Here is a 23,468-nt window from a genome sequence, read left to right on the forward strand (position 1 = left end):
AACAGACGCTCTAGTCTCTAAGGCAACAAGCACAGTCACTCGTCGATTTGTTTGTTTTTTGTTTTTATTTTATTTTTATTTTTAGCAGCATGTTGTTATACACAATAACAATCTGAGTAATTACAGTCAATATTTTGTAGTCAGCAGTATTTCACTGAGTCTGCTTTTTATTCTACGTGGGCTTACAACCTAATTCTTGACGCTGCTGTCTGTGATTTAAATGGTGTTAAAACGTCAAATGTGGACGTGCTCCCAAATTTTGCTGCTGCTGGATTTCACAATGTGCAAACTGTGGTGACAAAAACAAAACAAAACAAAACAAAACAAAAACAAAAAACGTTGGAGTCCTGCCAGGGAAAGTCTGGATTTTAGAGATAACCCTGCAACAAGCCAAGAAGAAAATAATCCTGACATTCTGTTTACGTCTGTCACAAAATTGTTACTTTGTTTACGCCTAAAATAAAGTGGATGATATTCTTTTTCACCGAGTGGCTTGCAATACTAAAAGTTTCCAACAGAGGGCTATGCACAGGCTCTCAGCTGAACGGCGCCTGCCACTTTAACACTCCTGCAAATCTGAAGGATTTAAAATTCAGTGACTTTTTTTTAAACTCATGAAATAGGAAGTTGTGGTGAAAAAAAAATGGGATTGTTATATTGTACAGGGTCTCACTGTGCCTGGGATTGTTATATTGTACAGGGTCTCACTGTGCCTTCCACTGTGCAGAATATAATGTTGTTACCCACTGTGTGCTGTAAAACTTGAATATCAACTCATAGTCAACACACCAAAACACATTTTAAGCCTTACCAAACGCACGATTTACCGTCGTTCCATATGATGTATTAAACCATACCGACTGCACTTTTTTGGCAGTTTGTTGCTCACCACTGCAGAATGGTTTGCTTTCTTGTTCGTTTGTTACATATTACAAACTAAGGGGTAACACGCATGTGTATTGAATTTACCTCACTCCTGCATGCAGAGCTTTGTAGCTTTAGGTCAGGAACTGCTGCTGAAGTTGACGTGGTAGACGTTATCACGGTATCAGTCTTGTATTCTCCGGGTCCACGGAGATCATTCTGCGCAGATTCTGTGCAGAATCTGAGCAATTTAGCCAATGGGTGCGTGCACGGAGATCACACAGAATATCATTGGGTAAACTGGTCACATTCTGCGCAGAATGCTCTCCGTGAATGCATGCGAAACACACGTGATAAAAAAAAAAAATACAGTGACTTGCCTTCTTGATAAGGGAGGCTTGCGCTGCAGATTGTACCATTTGTGTCTCTTTAAAAACAAATTTGCAGTTCTTTTTTTTTTTTTTTTTTTTTTGCTCAACGTTCGACAGTGCATAATTTATAAACCAGAACCTGCAGAAGGTAAGGACGTATTATAATTCCGTCCCCTAAATCAGCCTGGTTAGCTAAGAAAGGCCTTTAGCCCGGTGCACCAGTGGTTTACTCATCCGGCGATTGGCTGCAGTAGGTGGGGATACTGATCATAGAGAGGGTGCTGCTGTTTTGTTTTTCTCATATTTTTGTTCTGTTGTTTATTATGTACGTCTTGTTTGCTTCCTGAGATTTGTTTTCTTTCTAAAAGCCGTCTAACGTAATCGTATACAATTCCAATGAATATTACATTTTGTATGATGCTTAGTAACTGTGTTGCATTTTTGATATACAGCTCACCAAACAAATTCATTGTCTGTAGGCATTATCAATTGAACTGAGATAGCCCGATGTTTTAACTGCTTGCCCCACCAATAGCGTTACATTTCCACGGCTCTCATTATATACGTTACCCATGCTTCTTAATACTGTAATTGTATTATCACTTGCCCCGTATTTTGTGCTTATTTTAGCCCGATGTTACTACCATGCCAGTAGGATTTTTATTGGCACCAGACAGCTGATTCTGCGGCTGCCAGTAGCTACACAAAACACATTCTCAATATAAGCATTCGTATCAATTATATATATATATATATATATATATATATATATATATATATATATATATATATTTATTATTTTATTTTTTTTTTTTTTTTTTTTTTCCCCCCCCCCCCTGACACGCTTTTAATCCAGATACAACTGCTGCATCCTGGTAGCTATGGGCCGCATGTTGTGATCGGACACCAGTAAGCAGCAGGCTACTATGTGTTTCTTTAGCATTGGCTGTGAAATATTTGTGAATTCTACAGAAAATGGACGTGAGTAAAGGTGACGTCACACCAGGCGTTGTACTAGACAGAGGGTCCTGTCCCAGTTCCAATACTCCATTTATGAAGTGTCACCCTGCTAAACCAAAATGCTGTGGACAGTCAAATGAGACCGAAGGGACACTGATCAACTGTAGCACTTAAGATAATTGCGGTGGGACTTTGTGGACCAACAGGGATTTTATTTACTGTGTTCTTTAGTTTTTATTTATTTTATTTTAAAATGCAGAACGCTTGAAACAATGCAATGCGAAGTGCTGGCAGCAAATCAATGGATACTGGATTGTGATTGTTAACCCATAGAGTGTCTGATGTTCTGTGTTTCGAAACAGATCTCAGTGTTGACCATGGCAGCTGAATCCATCATCAACTCCAGGCAGAAAGAGGCATTGATCAATGGCATCTCCACACAAGTTGTCTGCACAGCGTTCAGCAACCACATCCTTGTGGTGCTCACACAGTATGGAAAGATAGGGACAATAATATCTCTGCTGCCCGATGCAACATCTAGTGACATCAGCAAACCCATGTTTACCACGAAAGTGCTTCTAGGGAAAGATGAAGTAAGCTGCAAATTGCAATATTGCTTTTTTTTTTTACCTTTTTGATGTTAGGCTAGATTGCATGAAATCTGTGTGCAATAGCATAGCGTGTCTCTGAAATATTTCTATATTTACGCTGGCATTCTGTGCATTCCAAGATAAGGAAAAGAAATGCTATAATTTCCTTAAAACATCATAAGTGTATTTGTAGTTCAGACACGTGGCAAGTACTGAATATAATACAAGCTTCTTTCTCTGTAGGAAATATGTATTTTATGAAATGTATAATGGCTGATTTAAAACGGCGTCATATTTTGTTACCACTAAATTAGTAAGCGGGCAAAATGGAACTAGGACAACACTGCCATTTCAGTACCACTGCTTACCCAGTTTAATTAATCTTGTGGATAAGACATTCAGGCTGTGCTAAGCCTGTATGTTTGTTTGAATTTGTTAGTTTTATTCAGTCGTCCTTGTTCCACTTATAAAGATAAAGGATCATTAATGTTCTTGGGCATATGCCCATACCGTACTAGTGATATGGTAAAGAAATAGCATGGGTTATTTGTCCACAGTTAAAAATCTAGATAAAAATGTTGTCAAAGTATAATATTCTATCAAAGTTTAAAAAAAAACAAAAAAAACACATTATAATCCTATGTTGTTTTTTTAACCCAAGATATTTGATTCTTGTTCACAGGCTCTGACACATGTCTATGCCAAAAACCTGGTGACTTTTGTAGCTCAAGCGGCAGGGAACAGACCTGTCCTGCTGGCACTGGCCCTCAAAGAGGTAAACATTGAAGGCATGAAAGCAATGAAAGAGATGATCAAAAGCTGCCAAGTCTGGTAACAAGACGTCAAGTAGGAAGTGAGACCAAAGACTCTGGGGCCCCAGGAACCAATTAGCCGGGAGACAGAAGTGAAGCTGTTGATGTTGCTGACAACCCTAAAGTTAGGCACCTCTGATGGAATGTGCAAACAACTCTGTGTAAACTTGAAGGTGAAATATCGTAAAAGCATGTAATGCAAACTGCAATTAAATGTCATGCAGCCCCTGGCGGGTAATAAAACCCTTATAAAGCAGTCGGCATATGTTGAGGTATTATGCAAGTGGGGAAACTATGTTGTTTAACAAGACATGAGGAATATTTGAGGTACCTAAGCTCATCACACAACTGTATTGCCACCATTGTTTCAGCCGTGGGTCAGCAATTTAAATTAACTAAACATAAACCTGTAGTGAGTACTCAAAACTTTTTATTAGTTACAAAAACTTTTGTTCTCTGTGGGGTAAATTGCCGTTTAAAATCAGCCCTGTGTGGTGTGTTGATTCATTCCACTCTTGAACATAATATGGGTGTCATAATATTTGCAGCATAAATACTTCCTGTCATTAAAAAAAAAAAATAACATAAAAAATAGAATTATGTATGATTCATTTGTGCACAATAAATACACTTTTGTAAACCTTTGTTTTGCCTGTGTTCTCTTCATAGCTTGATTGTGTAACTAATGTTTTTTAAATGTATTTCGGTTCCTAATCTACCAGCGTTTAAATGTGTTATACATGATATGCAGCGTGCATGTTTGGGCAAAGCATCTTGTATGTACGGAGATATGAGTGTATTATATATTCATACCTGCAAAGCACTTGATGAAAGCAGTAATGTGACCATTTATTCAGAAGAGATTTCTATATTTGTCAGTGCCTCTTGTATATCATGACATATCACAAATGTAGAACCAACAGTTTATTTTGAGCTCCACAACAGCAGTGTGAAGTTTATTGTGATCTGCATTTTATTTGCTAAAGAAATATATAATATATATATATATATATATATATATATATATATATATATATATATATATATATATATATATATAACTGGAGCCAGTATTGATAACCATTTTCCTTTCAATGCATCTAAGCAGAAACTAATATCAGATTTGATACTGCTAAGTAAATTCAAAGCCTTTAAGAGCTTAAGTCAATCTCACTCCAAAGGTCATTGAGCACTGATATAGGTGGTACTGATTGCATTGCCTCTTAACTGCTGGATGTTCAGAGGGAAGTTTTCTAATCTTTTTTTGCAATTCTGACATTATTGTCAGAGACATTATATTAAAAAGTAACGGATCTCTGGGTACAACCATGCTTAACACTGCAGAAATATGCCCCTGGCAGAATTTTTGAAAGAACACTGCGGTTCTATAAGAAGAAACTTTTTTTTTTTTACTGTGATAAAACACTTAACATTTTAGAGAAGTTCGAAGATAGTATTTTGGTGTTGGGTTTCTGTATGTGCGTGGCAAGGCCTGTTAATATTTTATTGATTGATGCAATACCTTGGTATTTCTTGGATCTGTATTTCAATGTGTGATATAATGAAACACAAAATCAGATTTTAATAGACCACAAATAGTTTTTTACTGAAGAGCATATCATGTCACGGACGTGTTTGATGGTTACAGCACTTTTATTTGGGCTAAGGTGGCATGATATCTGTGTCACGTGAAGCAGTGTCGTTGTATCACGTGTCGAAGGCTTTCTAGCTAATGTCACATGGTTTGGGTGTTAGTTGCACCTATGTCAGTTTATTTGGTTGTCACACAGGTAAAGCTAGCAGAAATGGGAGTGATGGTGTATGAGGAAGGAGACTGTGCTGAGAGCTGTAAAGAAATTGTACATGGAGCAAACTAAAATCACTTTGGTGAACCGCTGGTGAGAAGAAAACAAAACAATAACACGTTTCGTCAAATGGACTTTAATCTTGTCGGCATGTTTCGTTTCCTGACGTCTGCATTTTGAGTAAAGAATACCGCGCTCTAAAATTCAACTAATTAGAAAAGCACTAAAAAAGAGACATCAGTCCGTGTAGGAAGAAGCCATTTAAAAGATAAATGGCACCAGTTTCAATCTTTGTAATGCTGGAAGTTTAGTTTTTTTTTTTTTTTTTTTTTTTTTTTTTTTTTTTTTTTCGTTACCTGTTGTTGCAGATTTAAAGACTGTTGCCGCTTTCACTAAAATTAAGTTTGGATTTTCCCAAAGCAACGGACCTCGTGAAGCTACAGAAACATCTCGGCCAGTTTGAAACTGATTTGGGGGGAAAGAAGCTTCCGTCTAGAGGTGAAAAGTAGTTGTGTGTTTGCCAGTCAAACTGGTAATCTGCATAACATTATGATATTGATTAGTATTAACACGGTAAATAGTATGGGAATTCTGTAAGAACTATTTAGATTAATGTGAATGTATCAATAATTAAATGTTGGGTGTGTATCTTTATAGATCCATGTTGATATGTTTTTGTAATTAATACGGTCAAAATAAGATGTAAATTATTTTAATGTCTGTGATGTATTGGTTTACTCTCCCTCCAAACTGTTAAATGCGTGCTTGTACCAAAAGTTGTTATTATTTTAATAGTAACCGATCATTTTGCACCATGAAGTAAAGAATTGCCTTAATTTGCATTCTGGCAGTGACTTTCTAAATCTTACTTTCAAATATAGAGCACTTTGGACATGTTATTTAACACACGTCCAATGCCAAGCCGCGGCAGTGCGTTGGGATAATAAATGTAAAACCTGTGCAATTTGAATGGGCGATTGAGTAATACATGATTGTCAATATTGCATTTTAACTGCAGTGATCCTTGCGTCATGGTAAAACACTGACCTTAGATATAACTGATAAATGTTTTGCTTCAATCTGTTTGCATATTTTGTTTACATTATGATTTGCAAAGAGTACACACATGCTTGTGTTTTTCCTCAACTTTTCAGATTGCTGCTGCCATTGCTTTGTGTTGATTTTATAGATAGATAGATAGATAGGAAGGAAGTTTAATCCCTCTTTCAACAATAGGCTTAAAGATTCAGTGCTTCCTATTTTAGGACATCCTTTTGCATCACCTAGTCATGGAGTATACTGGTAGGCACAGTGTGTATATATATTCATATAAAACACTCTTTTTAAAACTGTCTTTGAGTTCCTTGAAGTAGTTCCTTCAAGAGATGAACTTTGAGCCCCTGAGTGTAGATATAGGCTGACAAGTAGGTCTGCTGCTGTATCACATTCTATGTTGAGGGCTTCTTTCCCCTTAAAGACCAGCATTTTTAAATCTTCCTTTAAAAATATAGTTTAATGTTAATAGCCCTGTTCTTGCTAGAGAATCTTCAAGTCCACAACCTAGACAGAAGTATAAGGCTTATCAAGAACATAAAAACAACACTTCTTGATAGAGGGTGGCCTCCATTGTGAGCAAACATGAAAACGGCCTTATCCCACTGTACTAACCCATGATAGACCTATAGTGTGATTTAATAAAGTATATGTGTGTGTGTGTGTATATATGTGGATATATTCCTGATATATATATAAAAACAGGAATACAAACTCATTATCTCTTTCCCCCCCCTCTCAGATGAACAGCACTGGTGAGAAAATGTTAACAAGCACCCTGTTTACAAAACCATCAGCTGCAAGAGTTTTTGGTGGCGTAAGCTCGCAGCTGTCATCTCCTTTTTCAAATTCTACAAATGTTAGAAATGCAACGTTGTTACGCTCTGGAAACGAATCCATCAGTGGGGATCGGCTCTTTTTGAACACAGCGGCGGCACAGGGGCTGTCTGGGATCTTTGTGTGGTCAGCACTGCTGCTCACCTGTCACCAGGTAAGGGGGAAGAGATCCTAAGCCTGCCTCCTTGTTTCTTGTCCTATTTTGTGCGGTGCAATGAACTCGAATAGTAGGTTAATTGATGTTGTTTAATAAACATAGCTGAGATCAGTCAGTTTTGTAAAATACATCACCCATTCAACCAATAATTATTCATTTTTTACAATGTCCAGAATGTGTTGTATGTTCGGGGGGGGGGGTTGGCGGGTTGGCAGCATCTCGCAACATGTCCTACTGACATACTGTTTATAAGACATGTGACTAACCTTCTCTAATCTTGTACTGCTGTGTGCTCTGCTGCAGTTTGTTCTACGTGTTTGTATTGTTATGTGGCCGAGCCAAAGTAAATTATGTAGTAAATACTAGGGTTGTCGTGCACACTGACAGGACCATACCATACTTGCATGGTTACTGACTCCAAAGGATCCATTCAACTGAACTTATGTAGTACCACTGTATAATATCAAGGGAGGCACAATTCTGTTCTATTTAACCTGCAGTAGATCATTATGGACCTAGTTTTATTGTAGGTGGCATTGAAAAAGCAAAGTCTTCCATATCCTCATCAGTATGACATGTGTTGTTGGGAAGGACAAGAGGTTGCACGAAACCTTGAAAGTGTTATCTACACTCACTTTGAAAATAGCCTCCCACGTAGCCAGTTACTGATTAAATAGTTCTCAATATCAGTCGTTTCCGAGACAGCTCCTCCAGGTTTAGCAAATACAGGTGCTCTAGTGTGGTGACGCCTTATCATCCACACTGCACACGAAATATGCATGTTTGAATACATACATATGTATGTATGTATGTATGTATGTATGTATGTATGTTGTTATTATAATTTTTTTTTTTTAAATAATGCTGATGTCTCTTAGAATGTATTCCTGCTAAGAGAGGTGTGGCTTTTGTTATTCTTCAAATGGAAACGCTGGGTAAAGTGCATGAAAATAACTTTTGGAAATGTCACACAAAGAGCCTCTACAGAACAAAATACCCCAGTTCCCAAGGAAGACGCATCTGCTTTAATCTTATTATAACTCTGTTTTTAATCAAAGTACATTTTTATTATGTACACACAAATCGGTGCATCTGAAAAGGATAATTTTATCCAAAATGCTGTACAAAGAGATTTGATTATGTTGTGTCTAAGTAAAAAAAGGTTTGCAAGAGATTTGAAACAAAACAAATTAAGATAATTGAATTGCCTTTCCATCTGTGTTCCGCAAAGTAGAATGATTTGTAGAACCTGCTTCAGGGATGGTAAAGCAGCATATTCTCGGGTTGGAAGTTAATGCACTCAAAACAAACCAACTTGAAAGGACAATGAGTGAGCTTTAAATTTGAGTCTGAATAAAATTGTGTTACTTAGTGGCTGAGTAAGCGTGCTCTAGCATAATGACCCTTTTCACCCTGTCCAATTCTCATCTCTGCATTGAGATGTGTCTGTATCAACTCTCATCTAGTACTGTAATGGGTTTTGATATCCAGAGCATGTGGCTGTCTTCACTGATGGGTGTATAGAGGCTAGTACTTGCTGCTGTGCAGTATCAGCAGTAGCTGCTAGTTAACTCTCCACTGTGTAGGTGTGAGGATGAACATAGATTCGCTCATAGTTAAACCAAATGCAGCCAATTTCATTACAAGTATCAGCAGCAACACTTTAGTGATCCTATTGGGATTTCCCTGTGACTAGATTTAAAGTATGCATACATTTACTTCTGTTCTTTTAAAGCTCCGAAACCAATTCACTATAAACAGGTACTTGTTTGGTGCTTGTCTTTTGAATGACTTGTAAGTTACAAACCACCCAGTGGCACTGTACAGTACTTAAATGAATAAACTGCTGCAGTATATTTGAATTCAATTAATATATCATAGGTGATGTAATAAATTAAAGCCAACCCCACCCCCACCCCCTAAAAAAAAAAGCATTACTCCCCTAACGATTCTTTTATTGCATGAAATAAATTTTTTCTCCCAACTAGATATTTAATTGTACTGGGTCCAAGTGGCAGTGTTGGATCATCTCAGTGCTGAAAATTGGTTGATTATGGCCTCCGAGTTCTCTCCAGGACAGAGTTGAAAAACATAAGTGGATCTGTATTGTTTGCGTGACCTTCCATACCCACTGTCCGTGCAGGACCTGCTCTAGATTAATGCAGTCTCTGCTGCTGCTGTCCATCCTGCGGCTTACAAGTGAGATGGCTGTAGTGGGCGTTTAATCTCTGTGCTAAAGGTATAAAATGAACTATTTTGTCCAGTTCACATATCCATTCGCTATTGAATATCAAGACCACTTAAAAAACTTCTTAGCGCTGAGATAAATCATTTAAGTGTGCTGAACGTTGCTTGACCTCTTTTATGGGAAGTTGACAAAGTAATTAGAAAATACCCATGTCATTCTTTTTTTTGTCTGTTCTTTGAATTGTGATGAAACTTGGATCATCTGCTTTTGCATGATTTTCTGTTTGATTTGTGGACCTGTATCTTGGCACCTGATTGAACTATGCTGTTTGTTACAAAAAACAGAAGTGGTCCTATTGTCTGTGTTCACACCACAGGAGAAAATATTTCAGTTTTTTTTTCTGTTTGTTTTTTAAAGTATGTTCACTTATAATTACTTCTGGCAAAACAGGTTTGTGTCACTTTAAAAAAACAAGAACAGTTATGTGATCAAGATTTACAATACCTCTGCTATTATGAGAGTATTTTTCCAATCTTCTTTTATTGCACCTTGAAATGAAAGCTTTAATTATGAGATATGACTGTTTAGAATCTATAATTTTATACTTAATTGCTCCCTGGTTGCATCTTGGTATTGATTTTCAGATCATGATTGACAGTATTTATTTTTTTCCATTTATTTTACAGATCTACATGCATCTACGGTATTACAGCATTCCGAACGAGCAGCGCTACATCATTAGAATTCTCTTTATTGTTCCAATTTATGCCTTTGATTCCTGGCTCAGCCTTCTTTTCATCAGCAATGATCAGTACTATGTTTATTTTGACTCCGTACGGGACTGCTACGAAGGTAAATCTCATTGGCACATATAAAATTGTGGCTCACAAACACAAGAAATGTGATTTGTGAATATACTGGCATACACTTTTACCTATTTTTAGCCTGGATTGGATTAGTTAACAAGGGCGATATCTTGCTTGGTCATTTGTTGCATAAATGTATCACACCTAATGTAACTTTTATATATACGTTTCAGTGACCTGCTTTCATAGTACAGATTGGCAATGTTATTGGGAAAACACTTTTGTTAAACATGGCATGTGGGGGCTTTTTTGTCGATGTATATGCTAGTCATTGTGAGAAACCAAACATTGGACCAAGTGACTATAAATACAAGGATTTTAACAAATGACTACAAATTGTATTTAGTTGTTTGGCAAGTTGCTTAAAAGTTGTGTTTGTTTGGTCATAACAGTATAACAGAATTTAAAAAAAAAGTGATCGTAAATTAGGATTTGCAACAGATATTGTTTGTGAACAGTTTTGTATTTCTTTTTTTGGATCGGGTGAGGAATGTGGGCAATGTAGAAGGGACGAGGGAAACTAGTTAGGCCTGATCTGTGTGTCTTCGAACTCTTTGAGTCCTTGAAATGCTCCCTTGGGGGTCATTGCCTTTGCTTGTAGTCCCATAATATACGTGTTTAATATCTTTTTAACTCTTGTGCATCTGTAGGCTTAAACTTCTTGTCTAAAATATGTACTTGTTGCAGATTTCAAATGCATAGCTTAATTAAACCTCTTTCCAAAGACTGAATTAAAACCAGTGCAGAAACGCAATACACACAGATACATTAGCAAACAGTAACAAAGGAGTTACATTTGAAGAGGGCTGAATTTGAAATTGAAAAGCTTGTTACAAGATTATGAGTGTTCTTCTTGCTAATAAGGTAAACCGTGTTGCATTGGCCATCCACCAAATGCATAAAAAGGGTGTTGTGATGCAATAACTGGTATTTTCTAACAGTTTTGAATATTTTGATGCACAGTTTATGCAGTCATATGGAGTCAACTGGTGGGAACCACCCAAGTTCAGTTCGCAAGCTCAGCCAGAGGTAATCTTAGCTGCCACACCTACATCTGCATGGGTGAATTCTATTTTTAGTAAAGCATGACAAATGACAATTCTCTGCCAGAATTGCATGAGAAAAAAAATGTAGATACTTTACTTTTCAGTGTTAAATATGTGGTATATTTAATTGAGTGCTTATTATATTGTATCTAATAGAGCTGTAAGGTCTGAATCTTGTGCAGTAGGCAGAAATGCAAGCGTCTCCCATAGAATGAAAAATTGCACACATAGAGATTTGATTAAGGTTTTAATTACAGAATCCACATGACATGGTTTTGAATTCAAATTGGGGAAATCCTCTTGGCCTATTTTCTTTTTTATATTTGTCACAGAGTACTGGGCTCTATGGCTGTTATGTGATCCTGCACCAGTGAACACAATTTTGGGAGAGATAGCAAACAGTTAATTATCTTGGTTAATCATGCATTAAGTATTCTCTGTAATCAGAGTAAGAGTTAGATGAAATTGCTCTTGGTTTAAACAGTATTTGCTTAGCTCCCAACTCATAAAATGCCATGTACAGTAGTTCTCGCTGTGTTAAGTCTAAAGAGATATGCTGCTTTCTCCGCTAAATTATTTAATGCAAATTAAATGGAAATAGTACTGAATAGCTTAAAATATTATCTCTATTTCCTGGTAGCTGTGCTTGAAGAAAAAGTGACTCAAGTCTCTGCATTTACAATAAGATTTAACTAAGTCCACCTGAAATAGTAACAAGAGATTACAGGGGATTTCGGGGTCACAGACAATGTGATGCAGCATACATATAGTACGTGCCTATTATGATAATGAAATTAACAGGAAGAAAATGTTAACTGTGTTGGGATGAGCATAGATCCCCCCCCCCCAACTTTAAACATGGTTTTGCATTTTTTTTATATAAATATTAAGAAATGTGTTTCATTCATAATTGGATGAAGATTTTTATTAAACCTATGCATAAACGGGATGTTACAGTAAATTAATATCTTGTGAATAAATTTAAACCCATTGCCCCACACATTAACCATACTAGAATGCATTTAATTGTTCAGACTTTTAATATATACAAATTACATTTTGATAATACTTTATGTTCATGTCTGCTAAAAAACCCAACATTTTTATACTAATGTTTCTGCAGTTGTGCAGAATTTATTGTTCAATGTAGACACATGCATTTGAAGTCCTTCATGTGACAGTCTGTTATATTCTTTATATTTCTTTAAATGGAAATTGGGTCTTCACTATCACGACAATCTTGAGATGCATCAAAAGGTATGCTAAAAAATATATTTTTTTTTTTCATTTACAGCATTTGTAATTTATAACTTCCTCAGTCTGTCCTTTGAGTATCTTGGAGGGGAGAGTGCGATTATGTCAGAAATCAGAGGGAAACCCATTGAGTAAGTCATTTCGTCTGTTTTTCATTTTGAAATGTGTGATGCAGCTTATGTTTCTATATATTTTTCTGTCATGTACTTCTTCGGCTTTCATTTGGTGGAGCTCTGTAAACCCACGCCGATAACTCCCCACAGGGAGAGATGGATTAGCACGAGAGCTTTTTCACAGTCACTATGTCGTGCTGTGTCTGCTCTTGGAGAAAAAGGCCTATTTTCTATTAATTTGGTTAGAAGGCTTCATTTGTTTCCATGTCCCTTAGAGGCATCCCATTAGTGAAGAGTGACCACGTATGCACACTTTATTCTCCATTATTTATTTAGTGATATGTAGCTAATGGGTATTTTTAAAGCTATCACAGAGAAATAGCTTCAAAAAACAGTCCCATCTGGATTTGTTCAATAAACTTGGCCTGTTAAATTCTGACACTGCCAATATTGATCCATTACAGTTGTTATCAAATACACAAATATTCTATGCATGCTGTTACTGTATGCAAGTATATATAGCAATGAGATTATACACTACATGAAGAGGAAGGTCCAGCATGTCCAAGCTATGCAGTTCTATTAACATTATATGATCGTGAATATCTTAATGCATTTTTTTTTTCTCCCTATGTAGGTCGAGTTGTTTATATGGGACCTGCTGTTTGGGAGGAATTAGTTACTCCATTGGATTTCTGCGTTTCTGCAAACAGGTTGTTACATATGCTGTCCTTTTGACACTCATACACTACAGCCACTTAAATAGATTGTTTTTTGGGGTTTTTTTTTTGGGGGGGGGGGGGGGGGGGGGGGGAGTTATTAGGTGTACAATAATAATGTGGAGTTATGGTTTCCCAGAACTGTTGTGCGTTATTCTTGATAGTGAGAAATACAGTATTGCAGACAGACGCTGCTTTGTTATAGTCGTCTTTAAAATAAATATAGGGTGTGCATGTTATCCAGGTAGTAGTCACGCAAAGCCAGAAAGTATGTTGAAATTCGTTTTTTAGTAATATTGTCAGTGCAACAATAATGGTTAATAACTACTATTCATTCATATTTTTTTGTGAAATGAATTGTGTCTCTGGCATGTTCAAAGTGAAATGATATCAGTTGTCAGTTGACATTCATTGCAGAGAGGATTGAAATTCAGGAGCAGTTGGCTGTACTACTGTGATGTAAATTATTTGTTTTCTAAAGAATTGGCTAGACAATGAATATGAATCTCTTATTGAGAAATAGGCAAGATAAGATGCACTTTGTATGTGTCATGTATTCCAAACCTAATCTCATATTCCCAATTATTAGTAAAGTAGAAACGATTGCTATTTGAAAATGACTTTGTGTTGACTTTTTTTTAATCTTATCTTGAAAGCTACTTCAAAAGCTGCTGTGTAAAATACAGAACAAAACAGAAATCTTTGATTTAAAATTCTTCTTAACTATTTCAAGCGCACATTAACCAGGTGATTTGTAACACTAAGCACTGCATTAAAAACTTTAAGCATGCTAAACCAAAAATCTGGTGTGTTTACATGAATAACCAGGGATCTTTTGGAGGATACTTACCTTTTGGTTCCTACATAAATTGCCCAGTGTTGAATGAAGTAGCCGTCCTGAGATCTGTGCCTGTGTTTGAAATCTAATTGTAACCCTTCGTTCTAAGCCATAGCCCACCTTGCCAAAACGCCTGTCCTACTGGACACCACACCTTGATTTGCTAATGGTTTTGCTTTTTCTCTTTTGCTGGGTTTTAGGCAACTCTTCAGTTCTGTGTTGTCAAACCCATCATGGCCGTCATCACCATAATTTTGCAAGCATTCGGGAAATACCATGACGGAGACTTCAAGTGAGGGGAAAACACTTATTTTGTATAACTTTGCAATGTTCATCAATTTCAAGAAGATTTCGGCATTGCATGAAATGCAATTCTACTGTGAGCTTTTTTGCAACCTGTGTTTGACCATGCACTACCTGAGATGACTTCTTTAGTAAAGACTTTTTGCAAAGATTGGTTTTTATTACATTTCTTAAAGGTGGTGTTCTGTTCTATTCTGCAGTGTTAATGGTGGCTTCCTCTACATCAGCATCATCTATAACTTCTCGGTGAGCCTGTCGCTCTACTCCCTGTTTCTGTTCTACTTCGCCACCAGTGACCTGCTCCGCCCTTTCGAACCCGTGTTAAAATTTCTGACCATAAAATCAGTCATTTTCCTCTCTTTCTGGCAAGGTAAAAGATTGTACTTTTAAAAAAAAAAATACTGTATTATAATGAAAACTGCTAAATTCTGCAGTGTAAATTCTGGAATAGGGTTCAGATAAGAAGTATGATGCATCTTGTATACAACAGCTCATCTGTTCTTCTAATGGAGTTACATACAGTAACTGTCCTTTTACAAGTTGTCATGTGTTCTAGGAATGTGTTTGGCTAATATGCTGCTGGGGTGGTATTGGGTTATATTTTTGAACCAATTCTGTTTGCACTGACTTGCTGTATTCCTTTTTTTTTTCAGGAATGTTGCTTGCTATCCTAGAGAGGTGTGGTGTCATCCCTGAAGCCCTGATAATCGACGGTCATGAAGTTGGGGCTGGGACAGTGGCTGCAGGCTGGCAGAACTTTATCATCTGTATTGAGATGTTCTTTGCTGCAATAGCACTAAGATATGCCTTCACCTACAATGTATACCAGGAGAAAAAGAATGAAGTACCAGGTATGAACTCAAAAATAACCAATAATATATACTTTCCAGTGTTTGTCTTGTGCAGTTACAAGATTTGTGGGACGATTTTGTTTATCCAAGGACAGCTGCTCAATTAAAATGTATTGCGCATTCAGCAGCTACCCTAGATACTATCCTGTTTTTATTTTCTGAATAGTGGTATACATTCAAATTAGGTTTTTGGTGACCTTAGATTTATTTTCTACTGTTCATATGAGGATATTACCATATATGTAGATATTCTAGTCTATAAGTGCTTAGATCAGATGAATCCCATGTATCAACAACTCTTGCAGTGAACAATATTATTTGTAGTAGGTAAAGGAGTATTAATTCTGGGCTGGGTGGGTGGTTAAAATACATATTGTTTTTTTTTTTTTTTACATCCCTAGTATGTTTGCCGCCTTCCCTCTTTAAATAAAAGCTTTATTTTGTTGTTTTATGTATTTGAAGGAAAATGTCATTATATAATACCAGACTGTAGTGGTGGTGTTGTTTTTTTAATTTTTTTTATAATAACTTCACTAACCTAATGTGAACGCAAAAGTGTTTGAGCAACCTCAGATAGGTGGATAAGAATGTTGAAGAACAGGAATTAATGTTTAGTTGTGTTGCCTGCTCCTGTGTGTGGTGCTTACATTCTCCAGGAGAAAACAAGCTTGGTTTAAAAATATCAATGAATTGAAAGGAATCTTTGGTGTTTCAATACCACTCTCTACAGATGGTTTTAACCAAGCTGCAGTGTTGAATGGCTTGACTGACCAAGTTCTGTTCGCCTCAGGTGTAACAAAAAACAAACAACCTAACCTATTTCTTAGCTCTTCAAACATGACATTTTGTATTGATTGAATTATTATTAAGTCGTTCGACTTCCACAGTAGGGCACCGTGTTGAACAGTTTAAAAAAATGCTTTTACTAAACCAGGGCTATTTTTTTATGCAAGAATTATGTTTAACTGAAAAATAGTAAAATCCTTGCGTTTGTATCAATTGTAGCACTGGTTGTCAGGCTGGCAAATATATATTGTCAGTAAAGCTTTTCCACTGTGGGATTCAGATCTTATCTACAGTATCTTGTTAAGCAGAGTTGTTCAGTGCTGGGAGCTTGTTATTGATCCACTGTAGCTAATTTAAGCTTGCAGTACAACATGAAATGGCTCAAACTGCTATGCAACGAGAGTCTAATTTCTCATTGCATAGAAAGAAATGTATCTTGGCTAAATTTCAATCCTAAGTGATGCTTCACAATCCCTTCTTTTAAACAGAGGCATAGTTCCCTGTAATTAAAGTATGGCATCTCAATGGCTCTAGTGTGCAAATATTTTCTTTTAAAAAGTCTTTATCTGTCCAAAAATGGAAGCATTGTGAAGCAAAGCCATTGTTATATTTTATAATCAACTTTTTATGATCAATTGTAATTCTGTGAAGTTTGTGCCGTTTTGTGTTTTTAAATGTCAGATCTCTGCAGGGTTCTGTCTTTTTTTTGGAAGCCTTTGCTTCTGATGCCTCTTGGCAGTTCTTGACAAGTGGTAATACAGATCTAGTTTTAAAGCAGTTCATCTGTGGCGAGGGGGCATTTGACAGCATATTTAACTCGGGGCTGAACCTTATGGCATATCTGCCCTTTGGGGATATAAGTGAAGTTGCTCTTGAAGTAACCTAAAGGAGGCTTTAACAATTTAATCTTATCTGCACTGGTGCATTACTCGACTCAAAATGCAAGAAAACGATGTCTGTCCTTCAACTAGCATGGCAGAAAATACGCAGGCAAAGCCTGGCTCCCTCTAAAAAGAGAATCTCATAAGCAACGCAACCGCTTTCTTGTCACCTCTATCCGTGCCTTCATCCATCAACAAAGAACGGCTGAGTGCAGAAGAGCATCAACTGCAGCCAGCCAGAGGGCATGCTTAATAATTGCTGAAGTCTTTATGCGTCGACAGCTGAAATTTGAAAAAGGAAATCGAGAGTCTGGGGAGGTTTTCTGAATTACCTCCATCAGATGGTCCACTGCGGTTATTGGCAAACCATGCACGGATAAAACTGCATAAATAACACACCTTTTTCTTTTTTTTTGCATCTGCTGCTGGAAACATTTCTTAGCCATCCCAGTAAATTAGATGTTGTACTGCATTTGCAGTTGGTGGTAAATTATTTGTGCAGAAAGGAAAGTAGTGCTGGTGTTCTTTACATTCTGCTGAGAGAGGGAGAGCATGTAAGAGAGACACACACGGTGACCCAGAGTTTGGTACATGCACTGATACACACTTCCGTCCATATCATACCCTATCCTAATGTTGGAATCGGTTATTGTGATTATTATTGATTTTATATATATATATATATACTGAATTGATAAAGCTGTTTTGAGTGAAGATCCTGTATCTGACAGTAATTAGTCCTGTATTTTCCTGCATACAAACTTTAAACTACGGGTTTGTCCATATCGAGACTCTGGAGGCTGTTAAACACATTCCTAAATTATAATCTGTTGAAGAGAGGAATGATATGGCATTTAAGACCATAGATGGAAAGCTACATCCTGTGAATAAATGTAATTTGAGAGACACAAAATATAACCTTTAAAGTGTGTCTGGCAGATTCATGTTATTTTATCCTCCTCAACAGACTTAACCATCCTGAACATGTCCTCTAACTGAAGGAAAAACTATGTATTGCAGTGTCCTGCATTATATATCTATATCTGTAGCTATATCTCTATCCCAGGTGTGTCGGACCAATAATGCTTGCTTTCCTTCCTGTAGTGAAACTAGAAGAGGTGTGTGGCTGTCCTATTCAGATTTTCACATATAATCTCATGTGTTCCTCTTTTTCTCATCCACCTACACAAGTGGGAAAGAGATTTAATTACTCCTTCATTATTTCCTGCCCCGAGTTGAGCGTAAATGAGGATTTTGTAGGTATTCTGCCAGAACTAGACTGTGAGGGCTTATTCAGGTGGAATGGGGGCTGATGCCAGTGTTGCATTTCAGTGACCTGAGCAGAATTGAAGACACTTAAATAAAAATAATGTGTTGAAAGCTTTACCTTCAATAAATGTATGCATGTCCAGTATGTACAGATCAGTCTTTCAGGGCACAATAATAAACAAACATCATGACACTGCACAGCAATGTTTTTGGAGAACAAATATAATACAGTAGATTCGTTTCTTCAGGTCTAGGAAATAGACAGGTAATTTGTCTTGGATGTGCTCATACTATTTAGGCATACTGAAACTGTTAAATACATTATCATGGAATAATGTTTGTTTGTTATAGTTTACTGCTGAAATGGTTAATATTGGAAGCTGCAAAAAAAATGTGCAACTCATCAGACTTTTATTCCTCAAAATTAAATATTAAATGTGATTTACAATATAATTAGTTTAACAGATGGATGAGCAGAATCTTTATATCACTGCAATGCCACACTGCCTCCTGCAGTTCTTGCATCCTAATGCTCAGCACCCTTCAGATGGAGCTGTATATTTTCTTAACTTAAGCCAGTATTCTTGCAACCTGCAGCACCATCTGCATTCTACCTAATCATTTACTTAAGTATTTTACGGCCTGCTGTCCTTTTTTTTTTTTTTTTTTTTTTTTTTTTTAGCATTTCTTTTCCACCTCTTTATACACTTAGCCATTTTTTTTTTCAAGCCTCTCCAATTAAAACACTGCTGAACCAGACATTATTCACTTCCTTCCACTGAGGATAGTAAGTGGGGAGCTGTTGTTGATTTGAATTGCTTTGCTCTTCTTCTTTCAGGTAACCAGGCCCCAATGCAGAGCATCTCTAGTGGGCTGAAGGAGACCATGAACCCCAACGATATGGTTCAGGATGCCATTCACAATTTCTCCCCCGCCTACCAGCAATATACCCAGCAATCCACCCAGGATGTGACGGCCCCCAGCCAGAATGGGAGGCCTGGGCAGAACCAAACTGGGCACAAAACCAAGCAGCCAAAGAAAAATGACAAACTCATGCTGCTTCCCTCAGATGATGAACAGTAGACCCTTTTGGACAGCTTTTTATTGTACTGTGTGAGTTTCACCACTTTAAGTAGCGGGGTTCCGAAAAATCTAGCGTTACACGTCCCCAGGTGCTGCTGCGACTGTTTAAATAACAGACCCATCATGTTTCTTTTCATGGTCCTGACAACTTGTTACACTTATAACTTTTTAAAGTCTGTTTCAAAGCTCAAAATGGCCATGATAGTGCAGTGGGGTTTGAGATCTGTCCTCTAAATCACTGCAGGAAGAGCGAGTAACCAATAATGGGGAAGCAGCTAGATAGCTGCCAATGTTTTTTTTTTTTTTTTAAATGGGTAGGTTTACAAAATTATAAAATAAACAACTTGTTAAAATAGAAATAAAGCTGCTTCCTTTATGGTAGGTAAGACACAGTGGTATATGTGTGTGTGTGTGTATATATATATACTATATATATATACACACACACACATATACTATATACTTTTATTATATAAAAAATATAATCTCCCGTTTACACACTGAAAATTGATGTTCCTTCTTGTATGGGTGAATAACACTCAAAACCTCAGAAGTAAGACTTGTATTTTGATTCTTGTCAGTTTTGAGAAGCACTTCATCAATATCATCAATCATAGCTAGGAAAGCTGTATTGTAAACAGAGAGGCTGTCTGCTTCACATCAGACTCGCTGCTGGATATGACTGGCAGCTCTATTTAAGTTGTTAGACTGGCCATTAAAACCCGCTGAGTGCCCATGCCCATGTTCTTATCCAGACTTCTTTCTGTCAGCCTCCAAAGGGCCAGCTTTTGAAAACCATTACGAATTTTAAAAATATAAATTGTATTTTAAAAAGAGGTGTGGAGAGTGCAGAGTATAACGTTTTGTAACTGCTTGTACATTTTGTCATTTTTTTAAGAATGTTAATTTGTTTTTACTGCTTAGTGTTTGAAAATAATTTAGATTTTCTTTTGTTGTTTTAACAAAAAAGTCAGTTTCAGTATATTATCTATATATATATATAGATATATCTATATATATTATATATATATATATATATATATTATATATATATATATATATAAGGTATCTTTATAAGGTATCTTTATTAATATTTTTTTGGACCAGGGACCTGTTAACCAAAATTTTTTATTTTTTTATTTTTTTTTTTTTTTTTTTTTTTTTTTTTTTAATCATAATGGACTTTTGCCAAAAAGTAGAGTATAAAGCACTTGTTCTGTGAAGCATAGTACTATATTTTTGACAAATGGTTAAGTGTTCTTTTATTGGCAATCATTGCTCGCCCAAAAACATCACAATACTTGCAAATAGAATTGTTCATATAGGTTGTTGGTATTTGTTAAGCTGCTGTTTAACTAGTTAGTTTGAAAGCTGTTAAAATAATAATACTGTACATTCTGCTTTGGATCTGTGCTTTCATGACCTGTAAATATTACATTCTTTGGCATGTGCTAACAGACTTGGTAGAATGCACACAAATGTTTTTATTCCCCCAGTTTTTATTTTTGGGGTCTATTCACCACTGATGCTTCCTTTCCTAGTAACTCTTATTTAATACCTAATGCTGTGCCTGGTTCTTTTATTGCTGCTGCTGTTGTGACCTAAAGATTCTTCCCATTTACTGTACATTGCAATATAATCATTTAAAGTACTGGAAATTAAAAGAATAACTTTGTTCTTTCTGGTTTATTTTTATTTTTAAACCAATATATAAATATCAAGCATTGCTGAGGATGATGATAATAATAATAATAATAATAATAATAATAAATAATAATAATAATTATACTGATAAATAACTTTTACTGATTTGGCTCTTTTGTAAGTGTTATTTTCTTGTGCTCAATTATTTGTAAAAGCTCATTTGTTTCTTTTTCAAATCTATCATTTTTTGCGGTATTCATGGTACAAATTGATATTTTAAACGGTAAAAAAAAAAAGGTATATTATAGTTTCAAGCTGGATTACTGAAAAAAAAAACACATTTTAAAATTAAAACATTAATAATAATAATTTCACTGTCACCTTTGCCTAATGGAATTTGAGTAATTGCAATAAAAAAAAAAACCTCAGAATGACAGTTTAATATTAGAAACTTTTTTTAATGAATGTTCCAGCACAGTAGCTTTCATGAGACATACAAAAACAGTCACAGCCGTACTTCAGTTACAGCAATAAATAACTTCTGTTTTTTCTGTCGAGCATGGAAACGGGAGATATTCTGTATTTACACCAGGAGGAAGGTTAGTTTTAATATCAATCCACAATGAATCTGAATAAAATGCAATAACTTACATATGTAAAAAAGCAACAAAACAAAAATAAATATTGAAATAAGACTTGGAAACAGAGATAATGTAACAAATCAAGATTCCCTCAAGTGTTTTTCAGGTGATCAGTCTTCTACTACTCTTACATAATACGTAGTTACCTACAGCCGAAAGTGCAGCCACAGAACAGAATGCCTCATTCCCATTAAAGAGCACTGACTTGGGGGTCTGTTTAATTAGACAACCCCTAACCATATCCCACAGTAAGAAGATTTAGTAAAGTACATATGCACAGTGGCAAATGGCTTGAAATAGGCATGAATATGCATAATATAATTTAAATATCTTCATATACTGCAAGTATGTAAGTTAATAATTTACCAAGATAAAACCAAACTAGCATAATACAGTTTAACATAAAAAAGGGAGTTGGATTTTGTAAATCGGTATCCAACAAGAAATATGTACAGTAAACCTTTCTTTTGCATATCAAACATTTGAGTTGGTGGCACTCATTTGAGGGAACATAGTTACAATTCTACTCACACACACACACACAGAAAACCAGGGCATGAAACAGAGTCTAGAATTCTCCTGACCAACTGTCAGAAGTTTCATTTATTGCTATTTCCAGTTCTACCCTTTTAGTCACTTAAAACGAAAAAGTCTTGGCACAAATATTATTACCCTTTGTCTACATTTCCTTGGTAGCCCATTTGAAATCTTTGTCCTAAAATGTTCTCAATGGAGAATAATGAATCTCCAAGATTGGTGACATTTACCAGTGGTTCAGTTTCTATTAGAGATTAGCTGAGTGCCAATCCAGGGGAGGCTCTGTAGAAAGTAGGGCTTTGAGTTGCAGGTGCTTTGCACGTAAAGAACGTGTATATACAATATACAATACAGCTCTTAAGATGGTTTTACAAGTGGGTGGTGCCTGCTGGCTGGATCCAGAAACGGTAGGAAGCACAAATATACCCAAAACGATCATGACATTTAATTTTAAGCTTCTGAACAAATATAAAGTTGTCATCTTTTAATAGGCCACTCACACCTTGAACACTGATATTGATTTTGATCTCTGACAAAGATGACTTTCAGCCTCATAAAACAAGACCCTTCATACTGTATTAAATGCTTCGCTGATATATTGGTTATAAAAACCCTGGAGCTCATACCAAACTTGTTCATTTTTGTGTTGCTTATCTAAATACTTGCCACTGGGTGTCAGCAAAGACTAAAGCAAGATACAGGGATACTTTAAGGCAATGTATTCATTTTTCTCTTTGACTTAGCAAAGCGCCACCATGAACTAGGACAAATAAGGGCACCTAAACATGCAATTTAAACTAGAAAAATAAATTAGATTTATAAAAAGTTAACCCAATATCCACATTTACAGAAAATCTTTTTTTTAATATAATCATTTAAGGAAGGAATCCCAAGTTACAGCTTCTAAAACTATGTAAGAATAAAAACAGACTTGGACGGAGAATTAAAAAAAAAAAGAAAATATTTCACAATTAACAGTAGTAGTTTAATTTCTAAGATG

The 23,468-nt window shown here is 36.1% G+C and overlaps 2 protein-coding genes across 5 annotated transcripts; both read left to right on the forward strand.

Annotated features, from left to right (window-relative positions):
- The first annotated feature begins 1,028 nt into the window (after nt 1–1,028).
- On the forward strand, nt 1,029–4,241 carry LOC121331233 (proteasome assembly chaperone 3-like). Of its 3 annotated transcripts, none has more exons than XM_041278487.1 (3): nt 1,029–1,383; nt 2,558–2,788; nt 3,468–4,241. In XM_041278487.1, exons 2-3 carry the CDS (start codon nt 2,573–2,575, stop codon nt 3,618–3,620), a joined length of 369 nt encoding a protein of 122 aa, XP_041134421.1. In that variant the 5' UTR covers nt 1,029–1,383; nt 2,558–2,572; the 3' UTR covers nt 3,621–4,241. The 3 variants fall into 3 exon arrangements, with proteins under 3 accessions (XP_041134421.1, XP_041134422.1, XP_041134420.1); XM_041278488.1 differs by lacking the exon at nt 1,029–1,383 and adding an exon at nt 2,097–2,144; XM_041278486.1 differs by lacking the exon at nt 1,029–1,383 and adding an exon at nt 2,148–2,216.
- Nucleotides 4,242–5,729: 1,488 nt separating this feature from the next.
- LOC121331231 (transmembrane protein 184A-like) lies at nt 5,730–20,589 on the forward strand. Of its 2 annotated transcripts, XM_041278482.1 has the most exons (10): nt 5,730–5,900; nt 7,198–7,446; nt 10,324–10,489; nt 11,467–11,532; nt 12,844–12,934; nt 13,554–13,629; nt 14,674–14,765; nt 14,977–15,146; nt 15,430–15,627; nt 19,402–20,589. In XM_041278482.1, exons 2-10 carry the CDS (start codon nt 7,198–7,200, stop codon nt 19,644–19,646), a joined length of 1,353 nt encoding a protein of 450 aa, XP_041134416.1. In that variant the 5' UTR covers nt 5,730–5,900; the 3' UTR covers nt 19,647–20,589. The 2 variants fall into 2 exon arrangements, with proteins under 2 accessions (XP_041134416.1, XP_041134418.1); XM_041278484.1 differs by lacking the exon at nt 11,467–11,532.
- The last annotated feature ends 2,879 nt before the right edge of the window (nt 20,590–23,468 follow it).

The sequence above is a fragment of the Polyodon spathula genome, chromosome 18 (assembly GCF_017654505.1).
Source record: "Polyodon spathula isolate WHYD16114869_AA chromosome 18, ASM1765450v1, whole genome shotgun sequence".
Classification (NCBI taxonomy): Eukaryota; Metazoa; Chordata; class Actinopteri; order Acipenseriformes; family Polyodontidae; genus Polyodon; species Polyodon spathula.

Excerpts from the sequence above, each read along its gene's own strand:
- LOC121331233 (XM_041278486.1), top strand. Across the intron at positions 2,789-3,467 it reads TGCTTCTAGGGAAAGATGAA|GCTCTGACACATGTCTATGC; the intron begins GTAAGCTGCAAA and ends TCTTGTTCACAG.
- LOC121331231 (XM_041278482.1), top strand. The coding sequence starts at position 7,198 with ATGAACAGCACTGGTGAGAAAATGTTAACAAGCACCCTGTTTACAAAA. Across the intron at positions 7,447-10,323 it reads TGCTGCTCACCTGTCACCAG|ATCTACATGCATCTACGGTA; the intron begins GTAAGGGGGAAG and ends TTTATTTTACAG. Across the intron at positions 15,147-15,429 it reads TTTCCTCTCTTTCTGGCAAG|GAATGTTGCTTGCTATCCTA; the intron begins GTAAAAGATTGT and ends TTTTTTTTTCAG.